Here is a 16,601-nt window from a genome sequence, read left to right on the forward strand (position 1 = left end):
GGGCTGGACTGCTCAGGGTTAGGCTGGGCATCAGGCAGTGGGTGGTGAACAATTGCATTGTGCATCACTTGTTTCATACACATTATTATTCTTAGTACTATTATCATCATTATTGTTCTTATTATTTTCCTGTCTTAATAAACTGTCTTTATCTCAACTCACAGGCTTCACTTTCCAGTTTCTCTCCCCCACCCCAGAGAGGGAGTGGGGAGGGTGAGCGAACGGCTGTGTGGTGTTTAGCTGCCGGCCAGGTTAAACCATGACACCTTAGTATGGAAGGTTACCTGCCAACATCTGCAAAGTGTCTGTTATGTTAACATTGGTTATCCATTAAGATGATTTTACGTATCTTAAAAGTTTCCAGCTATCATTTTTCACATGCAAATATTTCATCTTATTAAAATGAGCATTTAATTATTTTTATCCATTTTTCGGTGTTTTTTTTTTTTTCTTCATTTTTTTTTTTAATCTAGCTAGTTTTGGCTAATTTTTTCTGTAGCCAACAAACCACTTTCAGGCTGAGGACAAACCTGTAAATGTCACACTACTGTTACATTTAATGGCACAAGGACCCTCCCCACAAAGCCTCCTCTGAGAGAAAGTGAAAGTGAACAGAAAGTATCTGGAAAACATCATGGACAAAATAAATTAGTTTTGAGAATGGAAGTCATTACTGTATTGATAAATGTTGAGATTCTACTTACTAGATCGTTCATATTTGTCTGACTGGCTGGATGAATTTCTTCCAAGAACTCTAGCACATAGAACGTGTATCTGTCCATAAGATGAACGCCAATCCCAAGATCAGGTTGATGCTTAAAAACAACATGCAACAATTACTGGGCATTTGTAGAAGAGAACTTGATATTTGGACAAGGGAACAGAACATAACAGTATGTTACAGAAGTTAACAGTATTTTTTTCTGTTGTTCCTAGGAAAATTAAGCAAAACAAACAACTAGCTGTGAAGAAATATATTGGTGATGAGCTATGTAATACAGTTTATCTTCATTTTTCCAGACTACATCTAGTCAAAAAGCTGGAAACTCCCTTCTTAGCACTCCAGTAGACAATTACATACTGCTCCAAGCTTCTTATGTCTTGGAAAACAGAGCTGAGAGACAGTTTATCTTGCAGTACTGTGTGGATTCAGGTAGTCCTGACCTGCTGGTTTTGGTCTGGCTTAGATCACTCTCCCATCTTCCTTTTTTAATGTAGGTGGGATACAATGACAGTGAAATATAGTGGTGTTTTTTTCATATATTGAGTGTAAAAAACACTAGACTGAATATTCTCCACGTGTTTATCTCCTCAGTCTTCCCATTAAGATTTTTACCTGTCCTAGGCAACGCATAAATTGGCCAGGAAGCACAGAACTCCACTGACACCTTCAACTATCAACACTGAACTGATGATGATTTCTGGGTTCTCAACATTTCTGTAAACTTTTCCAAGCCCTTCAGAACTTTTTAGAACTGAACTGGAACTGAGCAGGATAATCTCAGTACAAAATACACAAATAAGAGCAATAAGAGTTAGTGTAGACTGAATCAACACACAAAGGAAGAGGTGAGTCATCTTCTTCCTTATAAGTACAACACATTTTGCATAGTAAATTAAGTTTTTCCGTTGTTTTACATTTATAAAATTTAGAAAGAAATATTTTTTGTATTATCTATTTTTACGGTAAGAAAAGCTGAAAAATAAGACATATATTGGAATCATACAATCACAGAAGATCCTGAGTTGGAAAGGACAAACAAGGATTATTGAATCCAACTCCTGGCTTCACACAAGACCACCCAAAAAAATGAGACCAAAACCAGGTCTGAGTGCTGACCAAGTGCTCCTTGAACTCTGGCAGTCTTGGTGCCATGACCACTTCCCCAGGAAGCCCATTCCAGAGCCTGACCCGCCTCTGAATGAAGAACCTTTTCCTAACATTCAGTCTGAATTTCCTGTTGCAGCTTCATGCTGTTCCCTCCATCCAACAGCCTGGTTCTTTGTGCGAACCCACTAAATAAATAGGAAAATACACTTAAGAGTTTTGTCAAAACTGTACATTGTAACTAAACACATTATACATTCAGCAATTGGAAGAGAAATCTTTAGTTTAAAAAAAAATCAATACGACCTGTGCTTTTAATTCATTCAAGTATTCTGAAAATTGTCTTCAGGATCACAAAAAAACGTACTTACTGATAAAGAATCTTCTCCTACTTGGCTGCTAGCCAAGGCCATTATATTAGGTGAATAAAATCGTTCATACATGGATGCTCCTTGACAAGTATCAATAATAAATAACAATTCATTGTACCTGAAAGAAATAGAACAGCCTTCTTACTCATATTCCTTTAGAATGAAATATAAAAGCTTTGCTTTTTGGTTATCAGGATAGCTCCTAGGAACCTAAGGAACAGAAGACTTCACACTGATTGAGTGTAAGATGTGAGTTCAGAAAAAGCAATTCATATGAACATCTGTAACTGTAGGATGTTAAAAACAAAATTTAGAACTCTTCTTTCTGAATGCAAACTTTCAGGCAATTCTATGGATGACAGATAGCATCACTGATGAAAGGTAAGCAAGGACTACCAGTAAGACTTCAGGCATCTTCATGAAATATAGTATGTAACCGCTGAATAAGAAGTTACTACCTTCTTTTCTGCCACATTTGTTCAAAAGCATCAGCAAGTTCTACATTTGTGATTTCTTCTGAATCTTGAAATTTTAGGAAACCATTTCCACCATGGCCTGGTAGAAAAAACACAAGTTAGGCAAGTATGTAGGTTAAAGGAAGATAATCAGTCTAATGTTTTTTCTTAAAATAAATAAATAAAAAATAAAAAGCACAAAACACAATTCTCTTTCTCCAGTGGAACTCCAGCAGAAGAAAATACTAGGACAGTGAGAAGATTTTAGACTGGAAACTAAATTCTGTACTGTCTCGTTATATATTTAAGTATCTAAGTATTTATATATATATTTATTATATTCTTTTTTATATGTATTTATATACATAGGTTTTTATATATGTATACTACCTCTATGTCTTGTACGTTTTTATATATACTATATTTTGTACTGTCTTAGGTTATTGTAGGTTAGAAGTACTGTCTTACAGGTTTTCTTAATTAGTACAACGTGATAAGAAAAAAAAATGTAATTCTTTTGTTTGTTTGGACTCTTGATTGGATTTCAGGATTTCATATAGATCCATCCAACAAAGCCAATAAACGATATACACAAACCTTAAATTACCTGTCATATATATTAGAATATTGCTTCTGTCATCAGAAAGAAGACGTTTAGATCGAGGTGTGCTTGGTGGAATTCTTCCTGTTAATACACGCAAGAAATTTTCCACAGTAACCTATGAATAGAAGCAAAAAGTAATTTTCTGAAGAAAAATACTGATCAGTAGTTCTACATTGGGTTACATTAAATAAATAACGGAACAATAGAACATGTAGTGTGTCTAATAAGATGCAATACTGCATGGTATAAACTGCATCAACAGACATTTTCTGTTCAAGGTTTTACTGCAGTAAGGTTCAGAATTATATAGTACCTTTTATTACATCTCACTAATATCAGCCTCTTGCTTTACTATATCAAATGAAGCTACTACTACTGTAATTTCTAAGTACCTTTTTCATTGATCTGAAAACCTTCACTGTGTGCCTTTATTCTGGCAAAGCTGTTCATGTACTCACAAAGTGCAACATTAGCGTGTGTTACCATGGAAAAATAAAGTTTAAACTTCCTCTGCAACTCAGGAAAGGAAAAACAAGATCAATTTCAGTTACATAAGTCTTTGAGCAGCATCACGATGGTGATTGTAAAACCTCCTATAAAACAGCATTTGCTCTTCATGCAGATGTATACAACTCAAATGTTAGCAACAAAATCATACTCTGGAAAGAACATAATACACATTTCACTTGCATGCTGTAAGTTTCACAGTGGTGTTAAGTGCTTGCAAGATGAGACATCAACCAGTAATCTACCATTTCTGAAGGAGAAAATTCTGTAAATCCATATATTCCTTGTATACACACAAGGAGTTCCATATATTCTTAATTAGAATAGTTCAGATGAGAATGACCTACAAAGATCACTTATCCCAACTGCCTAACCACTTCAGGGCTAGCCAGAAGTTAAAGAGTATTAACGACAGCATTATCCAAATGGCTCTTGAACACTGGTTGATGGCTTAGATCATCAAGCACCTTGCCTGGAAGTCTGTTCCAGTGTTTGACTACCCTCACAGCATAGAAATTTTTCCTAGTGTTCAGTCTGAACCTCCCCTGGTGCAGCTTTGTCATCGGTTACCATCTTTGCTTACCCTCCTCTGCAAGCTGCAGAGAGCGATAAGGTCACCTTTCAGCCTTCTCTTCTCTAGAGTAGGTAACCCAAGTGTCCTCAGCCTCTCCTTATAGGACATGCCTACCAGCAATTTTACCTGCTTTGTTGTTCTCCTCTGGACACGTTCAAGTATCATATCTTTTTTATACTGTGGAGATTCTGTTCTTTAACCAATACAAATCACGTTTCTGGTATAATAAATTTCAAATACAAAACCCAATGGGGGAGGAGAGGTGTTGACAGTAAAAGCCCAGCCCTTGACTAGTCACATGAATAAAGACTTCTTTCAGACTTTCAGAAGCTTTATAAAGCTTTAAAACAGCAAAAATCGAGACCCAGTAATTTAAAGCACAGTTACCTCATAGCTCCTGTAATCTACTTCCACATCATCTCCATATACATTTAGCTCCATGTTTTTATGACTAAACACAGTAGCTGGTTTGGGATTTCTGGGGTTACATGCCATATCATCTGCCAGCATCAGGACAATGTGACTGTAGAAAACACAAGAAAAACATTTTTGACATTCTTGTTTCACACAAGTCAAAAGGAAACTACAACAAAAACATGCCATGACTAAAACAATAGCTTTCAACATTAAGAAGGTTCCTGACATTGTAAGCAAAACTTTGCTTAGTTACACCTTACATACATCCTTGCTAGTATAATGATACCACACATGGTAATGCAGCTAGCTGATATTTACAGGATTCAGTCAGGCCAAACCTGAATATGGAGGTAGTTAATGCTAACAACTTTACAGTACAGACTTGCCTGGAGCTAGGTGGGCAAAACTCTAGAAAAATCTCCAGATTTTTATAAGAAGTCCCGGCTTGTTTGTGCCCTTTTGGGCAAATTAAAAATATTATGAAAATTGTTTTGTTAATTAAATTTGAGGAGCTCCTAAACATTCCTCAGACTACATCTACATCATACTACATCTGATGTACTACTGCATGATTATCTGTGTTAACCAGGAATTTACCTAAAGAATACATGGGCTGACACCTAAGAGATGCAGCACTACGGAGAATGTGCCAGAGATGTCTGGAACAAGGGGATGTAATTCTTTTCCTTGGAAAACACTCTTTGATATAGTTTAAGTAATCTTTGTAAGTAAACTTTTAAGTAATCCACAAAGAATGCTGCTAATTCAGACTCTCAGATATGGTTATAAATTAAACTGTGTCCTGCCATTTAAATACTATTCTTGTGCCTGTCATCATTCACCTATGTGTCACCTATATGTCTGCATGAGTACTTTATGAGTAATGTTATTCTTTATTAAGTGCTGACATGCTCCACACTGAACACAACAAAAAAACAGACAGATAATTCCTATCCAAAATAATTCAAGCACTGACACTAAAAAATAATTAAAGTAAATGATTTCACTGGGAATAAAATCCTGGAATAATTATGATGCTGTAACGACAGAAGTCAGAGGAAAACAACCACAGAGGAGAAATAACATTTTTCCCCATGCTTGCACACAAGTACAAAACTATTTTTATTTAAAAAAAAAAAAAATCACTCATTAAACAGGAAATAGTTGGAAGCAACTGTCAAATACGTACCCTACAGGTCTACTGAATATTTAGGTCTAGACCCATTTTTTCATTACATACAGACGAGACGAAAACTAAGCCATAACTAGACCCATGATTTAGCACTCTATTTGCAAGGAATGTGTCTATTAAAAAAATAATAAAAATAATCACACATCACTCAGTAAAAGCTCTGCATGGTTGTAGTGAAGACAGGTGAGCACAAACATACAGTTTGAACACCATATGGCATTCTTAAAAGCACATTGTCCACACATTCAGCTTAATAACCTCAGTGCTAACTCACAGCTTAGCTGTTAAACTAATGTAATCATGTATTATATTACTGTTATTCCCATATTGTAAAACTTAAGCTGTGTAATGAATCCAGCAATCAAAAAGATTTTCTCAATTCATTTTGGCTTTCTTATATTCTAGCAAAACTCATTCTTACAAATTGGAGCATTGTGCCCACATGTCAACAAATCAGAGCAACTTGCAGTCAGAAAACCACAAACCATTTTCCGAATCTGTTCTGTTGTCAGATGACAAATATCTTAAACCACCAAACTGACACAGCTCCATCCAAAAGAAGGCTATGGACAAATCCTTTCAAAGAAGCCCACCCAGGAATCATGATAAATGTTTATTTTTAGGATATCATTAAGACTTAAAAGAAAAAAGGTTATTTTGAATGAAATTTTGCTGCAAAGAAAGCAAACCAGGTAGAGGAAGGAAATAGGAGAAACCCACTCAAATCCATGTTGAAAAAGATGAAAAAAAAGGTAACCCACTCTCTACTATCTCTTTAGGTCTTGTCTAATGTCTTATTCTTGACCTTAGCCTAAAGGATAGCCAGCTTTTTGAGATTCATTTCTGGATCTTTGGGTATGAATAACAAACAGATCAGGCACCTGAAAATCAGAAATCTCCAGCTATGCTGTAGTTTTTATAGTATTACTAAAACCACCACCTATTTTCATGGTGAATTCATGTAGATTTAAAAAAAAAAAAAAGCTTTCAGGTAAGGACAGAAGTAGCAAAAGAATTTCTAAGGTAGCACCTATGGTGTCCGTGCTTCTTCTCTCCTGTATAGCAGGAGAGAAGACATATTTCTGAATAAGATGTGCAAAAAAACGCCATACAATGCTTAGGCAGTATGTTTCCTTGGATTTATAGCCCCAAAATTCCTCCACAAATTAGGTTTCAACATCCCATCTTTCAGAAACAGAAAAGTCACTCCCTTATTTTTAAAAATAAAGACAGAAAAAGGGATGACGTTGCCACTGCATCCACAGTTGAGTGGGAGCTGAGTGGGGATTCCAGATGCTACCGTCTTAAACCTGGACAAATAAATGACATACAAACTTAATCCTCTTTAAAATATACATTTTGAAATGACGAAGCGGGCCATACATCTTAGGCAGATATGCTGGAGAAACTACCAGTGCTCTAAATTAACATTAAAAAATAGGATCACAAGTATTTCCATAGGAGCCCATGGCTACACAAAGCCTATTACTCAATGGATTTTGGTGCTTATAAATTCATTTCATTGATTTGGTACAAGTAAATTGCATTCCAAAACAGCTGGATGGAACCGTGTCAATACCGACTAAAACTTACAGTAGGTACACAATTAAAAAGGCACTTTAGAACAGTTCATTCATCTTCCAAATCTTGTTCAAGAAAGAATATTCTTTTAATCTCTGTGCTACAGAAGCAGTTTTCATGGACAAAGACTCTGGTTTCTTAAAAAAATATGCAAAATGGATTTTTCAAGGCTGCTATCAATATATAGGAGCTGCTTTGTTCAAGGCCTTAAGCACAGAGATTCTGTGTAGTGTGAGATATGGAAGCCTTGCTATTTTTAGTAGTTATGGTTGCTAACATCTTCACACAGAAAGGAAATTAAAGTATAGCAGAAGCAAGGTTTCAGAGTAGTATTGTCATCACTGAATGCATTTACCAATTTTCACTTTATGCTTTCACCAATATAGTAAGTGGTACAGTTTAGTGGCCAGATAGCTTTTTTTTTTCCCCCCTCTTAAATCTAATTGACACATTCCAACTGGAAGTTTTCTTATATAACTTGTTGCTTTTTTCCTTTTGAACACTATTGCTGCACTTTTCAACACACTGCTGTGATCACATCTTTACTTCTATCCTGTTGAACTGGAAAGAAAAATGTATTTTTATACTGCTTCGGACAATGAAAGAACTTTAACAGCACATTTATAAGGAATTGTATTCACCAAGGTCTCCTCACCTATCAGGTATGCCCAGTCTCTTCACGCTTCTGTATACTGAAAGAGTGTTTGCCACGTGACGGTAATTAAACCAGAATCGAGATGTGCACACCTTTTTAAGGAAAAGAAAAACACAATATGTTAAGTAGCATAAAAATACACAAATTGGCCTGGAATATACATCAGAAGACACTGATTACAGGTATTCCAACAAAGTTACAGATCAGAAAGAACATAGCAACACCAAGAAAGTCATGATATAAGCTATATAAACCTTTGTTGTACCAGAGCAATAAATGCTGAAAATAAGTGTTAAAAAAATAAATGTTCTTAACATACTGGCTCATGAGAAAATTGTCATAAAACCAACTGAGCATAGAAAGTGGCACTTTAGGGAATAATCGAGCAACAGTAAGTGGGTAAGCTAAATTTTTCATTTACTTTCTCCATACCCAATGAAAGAAAAATCGAAGGAAGAGTTTTCATCTCAATAGCAAACCCATTCTGGGAGCATTCTTGCATAAAGCATAAGCAAATTCATGCAGAAGCCACACATGAGAAAACACACTAAGGGTGCTTTGCGTTTAAGGAGTCAAATACAATAAAGCAAGAGCTAAGTAAGCTCTAACCAAAATCTGAATACAGATTCTCAAAAAATCTCAAAGGAGTCCAGATTCTATTCTTCTAACAGGGCAAAGAGATAGTGTGAGCCATTCCTGTACTGAAAGTATTCCATAGGTGAGAAATTATTTAATCTGTCCTCCAAAACTTGAAATCAATGAGATTCCAAAATCTTCAGAGGCAATATGCTGTAGTTCTTAATAGCCTCATTGCTGTCGTTGTGTTTAAATTAAGTTCAATACTTCAAATGTGTTCTGCACCAAGGACAGAAACTCCTTTGCAGACAAATTTCCTTCAGTTTTACCAGTCGTTCAGACAGATGAAGGAAAAAGCATTGAGACTTGATTTTAAATCCACAAAAATAAAGAAGAAACAAGCATAGCATTTAAGACAGTTTAATTCTTCATCTCTGATTTAAACAGAAACATCTTTTAAGCCAAGTCACACAGAGCAAACTATATAATATCTTTTTCTCTAGTCTTTTATACAAAGAAATGAATAGTAGCTTAAAAATCAAAAATAGTAGTTTATAAATCAAAATAGCTTAGTAGCTTATAAATCAAAATTCAGCCTGAAAGGATCCTCAAGTCCCTCCAGGTTGGAATTTCAAAAAGCTTGTGAGCACTTTTGCCTTTGAGCAAGATTCACAGGCCTGAAAACTAACCCTGGCAAATGTAGCTGTGACTTTTCAAGAAATTGTCCTCTGCCCCTTCCCTTCATTACCTCCTGCACAACACAGCATAAAACATGCCTACATATTAAATTTGGCTATTTACAGCACATTAATTCAAACTACTGACAAGGTGGGTTTGCAGTACAATTTGAGGCCTGAAGTGTTTGATAGCAGTTAAACCCTCTCTACTTTATTGCTTTAAGAAATTAGTAACAATTGTTAAAAAGCTGAATCATGAATTACCCAAAAAAAAAAAAAAAAGCAGCAGAGAATCTGTTGAAGACTGAAATTACAGTTCCTTGGATAGAATTTTCCACTTTTTTTGTGTTTTTAAGTGTACTAACTACAGCACCTATTTGTTAAAAATATTGAAATAGTACTTGATGTTTTAATGGTTTCCAGTTTCTACACTGCAGACTACAGAAATTATTTGTTCTAATTTGATCCGTTACTATTCACTTTCATTTTATATTGCAACATTTTAGTATCTGGAAAACAAACATCTGCTACTGAGTAATCATAATAGTGTTCTGAGACAAATTAGTCATTAGGACCCAAATTGTGATTAAGAACCAATTGTGTAGCATGATTCAAAGCTAATAAAAGATTTGTGGCAATGAAAAAAATAAGATAAGAACAGTTGATCTAAACATTATGTAAATTACGAATTTATTTTATCCTAAGCCTGTTATCACAAGTTAACAGATTGAGTAAGAATACATAAATCAGAAATAAATGATACCTGCCTGGTCAAAGAGATACACTTTTCTGATATAATAACTACACTTCTGTTCAACATGCACAGTGATAATTTAACCGTTTTAATGTTGTTAGAACTTTTGCTTTATGAAACCTACCATGTATCTATACATTCTGAATGCTTGATATTAAATTACAATGAAAATTTAATTTTAATATTAATAATATTTTAATATTAAAAATAATTTTATTATTAATTAATAAATTTGCATGGCTTACTTCAAATTTATTCATTTCCAATCCCTTCTCCTTCTGTTTCTTTCAAATAAACAAAGTTCTTGAGCAATTGTTGCACGAATGGCATATGACGAAAAATTGTAAACTTTATTTGAAGAATACAACCTGGACGGCACTTACCAAAACCGCCCAGTTATTTGTATGTCCGCTTCTAAAGAACTGTTCCGCTTGATCCTTATAGACAGAGAAAATATTAGATGTTTTTCAGTAGAAAGAAAGCAATAACTGATCATATTTTTGTTTCCATAAAACGAACCATGTTCAATGCATGTTTGCATTTACCACACCTAACACTGAATAAAGCTTAGAAAACATTCAAGAATACCATTTTTTCTTATTCCATGTTGCATATTTTATCTAAGTTAGCTCTAACAAATCTTTCCCTGAAACTTGCTAAATGAAAAAGATCCATTAGTCACTTTCAAGTTAGTTAAAAAGCCCACGCATCTCTATTCCAGAGTACACTCCAAAGTGCAATGATTTATTAACCTACAATTTCCGCCTTAATGAGAGAAGGGGCTTGGATGAATTTCTATTTTCATTGTTCCTCCTGTCTTTCCAGCAGCAGAGAAGCTAATCTAGAACTTTAACTCATTTTAAGTCCATGCTTCAAAATAAGGAGCTAGAACAATACCAACCGTTTCTATATAGATTGCAACATGCTTTGCAGAGGAGAGGGTCCTTGTCTTAAACAGACTGCGTGTATCAGCATATTTAAAGAGGCTAAGGTTTTCCAGCGGTCACAGAAAGAGTCAGGCACAAGACAGAAATCCAGACTCCTGATGCTTAATTTGACTGGTTTACTTCTCTGAGGAGTACCAGCCTGATGCCTTACACAAAACGCAGTCATAGAAAAGTGTGTTAAAACATATGCAAGGGTACTATACTTCAAGTAGTTAAAAATCTGCAGTTTCCAAATACTGAAGGTGTTTCTATTGTTTACTTCTTGCCCTACCAGTAATTATTTTCAAGTACAACCTTTTTTTTTTTTTTTTAAATAAAGCAGAATCCAAGTGCAAACAACCCAGGTGCAGCATGTATGCTATGCGAGAAAAAAAAAAAAAATTATATATATATATATACATATATACATACATATATAGTTATATATATGTATGGGGGGAAAGCATTAGCTTCTTCGGTTTATAAAATGGAAACACCTGCCAGAACTGCGCACAGCAATCACGGCCAAGTGAGGCCTGGCGCCCAGCCACCTGTGGAAGCCCACAACTCCCCACTCCCTTTGCACCTCCATTTTCCCTCACACAACTCAGTCAGCAAGTGGCTGAAGAGGCCAAACGCATCACCGCCTACCGAGAGCTGTGTTGCACTGCCAAAGCAAGATGTTTCAGAAGCAGATATATTACAAGGGGGGGGGTGGGGGGGGGTCTTTAACTTTACACACTCTGAACAAGTTCCACGTGCCTGACGAGCAGCCGGCGCTTCTGGGATGTGCTGCATTAGTTTATAAAACCCTAATTCCGCGGCAGGGCGCTCAGCCCGGCCCCTTTGCCCACAGCCCTCCCGGCCCTTCCCCGAGCGCCACCAGCGGCCCGGGGCGGCTCCAGCGGGGCGGGCTCCGCCTGCGGCGGGGCGGAGATAGGGGGAAACAGCAGCAGCAGCATGGCAGCGGCGGGGAGACTGCAGCGCCGTCTGCCCTCCCTCTCTTTCTTTGTCTCTCCTCACCAGCCGCTCTCCCCCTGCAGCCCCCGTACCTGGACGCCGCTGGCGAGCGCCGCGCCGCAGCAGCCCAGGAGCAGGGCCACGGCCGGCAGCGCGGCCGCCATCTTACCCCGCCCGGCTCCGGGAAGCGGCCGCTGCGCATGCACGGGGCGGGGAGAGGCGCTCGGGGCTGCCCCACGGCCCGCTCTGTGCCGGCGGCGTAGCTTTTAGGAACTGAATAAAGCATGAGTTGTCCCCTTGCTCAGTCTCCTTATGTCGTTTTTTTAATAGAGCTGGGGCGGTAGTGGTAGCAGATCTCACCAGTGCTGTGAGGGGAGCTGTTAGAGCCCTGCGATGCAGCACTGCCCTAGCCAGACCTTGGCCATCCCATGGACAGGCTGAGCTGGTGGTAGAAAACGTGGTGGCCTCACATCCCACGTTAAGCTGGGGAGGCTCCTAGGGGTGCAGCACCAGCAGCGCCTCTCAGCCTCGTACCAGAAAAGTTCTCAAATCTCTGGCCTTTGTGGGAGGCACTGCGAGGGCAGAGTGTGGGTGGGGTTGGCAAGGTGGCCTTAGGCCCTGGTGGCTGCAGGGCAGCAAGCGAAAGGGGTGAGTGATGTGGGGGGGGGAGATCAGAAAGTAGATCTTTTGCCAGGATACAGCCTTTGCTACATACAGTTCATCCCTCAGAACCAATGAATCATCAGGCTTTTATTTCAATCTATTGAACCACTTGGTATGATTCCTTCATTTCCACTAATACCCTGTCAACACCTCTGTTCAATTGCCTGATGCCTTCCATTAGCTAAGGTACCTGCCTTGAACCAGGAAGCTCTTTCCTGCTCTGTGTGTTTGTCATCAGTAATGACTTTCTCAGTAAAGAGAAAATCATACTTTATCCATATATTGATGTTATAATGTCAGTAACATCACATTTTCTCTTTGAAATTGCTGGTTTCCTTGTTATAAACATAATCATGATTAGATCACATTTTCTTTTTGTGCATAAAGCTAAGGAACTTTTTCCCTTTCAAAGACAGTTGCCACCAGCTCCTGTTTTACATGAACATCTCTCCAGTGTGAACCTCTTACAAACTTACTGAGAAGTGTCATGGGTGTTTGTCCCTTTGTCCCTGCTTGTATGCTACATCATGAATCTTCTTGCTCCAGAAAATAAAAATAATTTAAAATGGGGCCAAACATGAGATTTCTCCTTCTCCTTTCAAATATTTCTGCTTAGGTCTGTGATCATTCTCAGATGTGTTCAAGATGTGTCAGTAATCCCAAAGGACAGGCAGCTATCTTCCAGAGCATGTACTCATCCAGTTTTATAATTGATGAGCTGATTTCATGTTCTTTGACTCAGATAGTTCCTCGTTACCTTTCAGCTGCCATGTGGAGTTGGTCAGATACCAAGTGAGTACATAAAATCTCAACTCTTTAACTGAATTTGTTTCTTTTAAGCCAAATTATTTGCTCTTTGACTTTATTACAAGTGTTAATCCTTCGGCATTGCATTTTGGTCAACATTTTTTCCCACAGAATTAATGTCATCATCTGTATCTTGATGATGCATCTTTGAACTAGGCATAAGTCCTTCAGATGTTTATACTGAATGAAAAGTCAGGCCAAATGTTACCAAAATATAACTTTAGCTTATCAAGGAGCCTTTCTTGACATGAGAAGTAATTAACATATTTTCCGTGAATAAAACTTTAAAATATCATATTAACTTTAAAACTCCTGAACCTTCTAAACTTTGTATCACAGGCGACCTTAGTCATGGCATTATTTGGAATACTTTACTTTGTAGTTTTAAAAAAAAAAGGAAAAACCCCAAATTTCTGTCACATATTATTGGAATGATGTAAACATGGGTTTTCACCTAGGGACTCTACAAACAGAAATCTCCTTGTGCTGAGCAATTAAGAACTGTAGTAAATTATCCTTATTTCAAAGATCACTTGCAGGGGATGAGACATTTAAAATACGAGGTTTCACTGATAGAATAGTTTAAGAACACTTGTCTATTCAATATTGTTGCTATTTGTCATGGCTGTATATAGTTGGGTCTGCAACATACAGTAAGGTTTAACTGACTCTTGATGTAAAAGCATAGTTGCAAATTCGTCAGTCTCGTGTCACATGCTGTCTGCTAAAGCATGTGAGCAGTATTTAGATCAACTGCAGTCACACTGCAGGTGTTACTCTTTTATCCGAAGTGTTCAGGTCATATGGCTGCCTTTCCATCCCAGGGTGGAGACAGTGCTGAGTTAGAGCAAACTCAGTTTCACAAACACACTGGAGTATTCCCAAAGAATGGCCATTATTCCTCCTGATTTATATACCACATTATACAGTATATAGTTCATTTTTTTAGATCTGTTTTGCCTGATAGATTCTCTTAGCCTGCTTGAGTGTATTTTGTAATGGATTTATTCCTTCTTCTACTTCTGGCTTTTATTTCTTTACAGTCTCGGTCTTTCATGGGCTTTAGTATTCATCAGCCACTCATGAGTGTCCCAGTGCTGCAGGCATTATTCCTGGAGATGGCATCACTTCTTTCTTTCTTTCCTTTTTTTTTTTTTTTTTTTTTTCACAGTAAGATAGTTCAAAAAGCTTTGCTTTCATTTTTTCATCTCTATTCCCTATAGGTGGCTCTCAATACAGATCTGGTGTTTGCTTCCACGCCTGTACAGAATTTTTTTATTTTTATTTTTGTCTAGAAATTGAGCTCTAAGCTGTCTGCTTTGTTCTGTTTTGTTTTCATGCTAATCACAGTATTTTTCATGCTTGGAGTCTCTTTAGCTTGACCTTTACCACCATGTTTCTTGTACCTCTCGCTGAGTAATTAGAAAGGACACCAAGTGTGTATCCAAAAATTATTTGTAATTAAAACAACTGTTTAAAAAGCTGCTGTAACTGCAGTTGGTATTCACATTGGAGCAATTGTTGGTTCCCCTCCAGACTCTTCCCTCCTTCAGCAGGTTGCTCAGGCCCTAATCCCCTAATCTAAACCCTTTAGACATTGCCCTCTTAGAGCCATCTGTCAGTTCCTCCTGTCCAGCATGGTGCCAACAAACTGAGGAAGGGTAGAAATCATAAATGTAACCCCATAAACTCCTAAGACAAGAATTTGTGCCTAGTAGGGTTTATCTGCCACTTTTTGACCACAAAGGGTGGTTGTTTGTTTTCTGTTTTTTTTTTGTTTGTTTGTTTGTTTGTTTTTCTCTGTATGAAAAATAATTATTAAATAGCTTAATTTTGGTTAGTATTAACCTTGATTAAATTACCTTTATGTATCATAGTTGGTTCCTTCTTGTGTATTCTTGATCCTGGTCCGTTTTTTCTTTTCCTGTTTTTATCAGATTTGCACATACTGCCTGGTGTTTCTCTACTGTAAAAATAAGATAAAGAAAAATATATTTGGCTATACTTATTACGATTCCATAAGAAAAATGAAAAAGAACTCTTGAAATATGTCAACAAGACAGATACTTGTGGAATCATCAATGATAGCTCAACTCTATTATCACACTAAAGAAATGCAGATTTATTACTTTCTTCATTTTGACTGTCAATACATTACGTTAAAAAAATTGAAAAAGTCCCTGAACATCTCCCATTTTTATATTACTTGTGGGTTTTGTAATCAATAAAAAATTCTACTACAGTTTGGTATCTGAGCTGACAAAATTTCTGTCTTCAAATATGGAACCTATATGAAACGATAGTTTACAAATTAATTACTGATTTTATTCATTTGTTGTTTGTTTGTTTTCTGTTTCTATAAGTAGGAGAATGGCTTTACTACAGAACATAGTAGTTAAAAAGATTTACAATAACAAAGTAACACTAATGAAAAATATGCAACATTATTATGGTGAAAGTAATAAATACAGAACTTCCAAAGAAAAATAACTTGAAAGAGGTCTTCCTTCTAATGTTATCAAGCTGAAACAGTTTTATTGGACTGTATTTTTCAATAGATTCTTTCTGAACACTGGATAAACACATTATGACCTACACTTCTGTTCATCCATAGAATCTAGTTGCTCACCTCTACTTGGGAAGCAAACTAGATAATATTTTTTACTGTTATTTACAAAGTGAAATTATGGAAATCACTTCTTATGGTACCTTTTGAGGTCAAATGAGAACACAGGCAAAAATGAAACATGCAATGAAATTCAGTTGACATTTGTTCTTAATGAATTAACCATCTACCTTGTCATTAGTTCTGTTCTGTAAGTAATGATGCAAATCTCATCAGGCATGTAGTTTCTATAACACTGAATTGTGTAATAATCCATTAATCCACATCTTTGGAAGATATAAGGTTAGAAATCATTCCAACAAGTTATTCTGTCGGTAATATAAGTAAAATACGAGGGAACAAAATATAAAAACACTGATGACTTGTTTACATAGTTTGTAAGGTATAATGGCAGTCATCAAATATGAATTCACATTACATTTGGTCCA

The 16,601-nt window shown here is 36.8% G+C and overlaps 1 protein-coding gene across 2 annotated transcripts in view; it reads right to left on the reverse strand.

Annotated features, from left to right (window-relative positions):
* Positions 1 to 12,363, reverse strand: part of PIGK (phosphatidylinositol glycan anchor biosynthesis class K) — an 81,405-nt gene extending 69,042 nt beyond the window's left edge. The window contains exons 1-8 of one of the 2 annotated variants that reach the window (XM_068691189.1): positions 12,170 to 12,358; positions 10,575 to 10,628; positions 8,185 to 8,276; positions 4,727 to 4,862; positions 3,262 to 3,373; positions 2,658 to 2,754; positions 2,200 to 2,317; positions 705 to 815 (exon numbers count right to left, since the gene is read on the reverse strand). In XM_068691189.1, the coding sequence (XP_068547290.1) occupies positions 705 to 815; positions 2,200 to 2,317; positions 2,658 to 2,754; positions 3,262 to 3,373; positions 4,727 to 4,862; positions 8,185 to 8,276; positions 10,575 to 10,628; positions 12,170 to 12,241 (792 nt within the window). In that variant the 5' untranslated portion in view covers positions 12,242 to 12,358. Of the gene's footprint in view, positions 1 to 704; positions 816 to 2,199; positions 2,318 to 2,657; positions 2,755 to 3,261; positions 3,374 to 4,726; positions 4,863 to 8,184; positions 8,277 to 10,574; positions 10,629 to 12,169 lie in introns of both variants that reach the window. The other variant, XM_068691190.1, reaches the window with a different exon arrangement.
* Between the last annotated feature and the right edge of the window lie 4,238 nt (positions 12,364 to 16,601).

Source organism: Anas acuta, chromosome 8 (assembly GCF_963932015.1).
Source record: "Anas acuta chromosome 8, bAnaAcu1.1, whole genome shotgun sequence".
Lineage (NCBI taxonomy): Eukaryota > Metazoa > Chordata > Aves > Anseriformes > Anatidae > Anas > Anas acuta.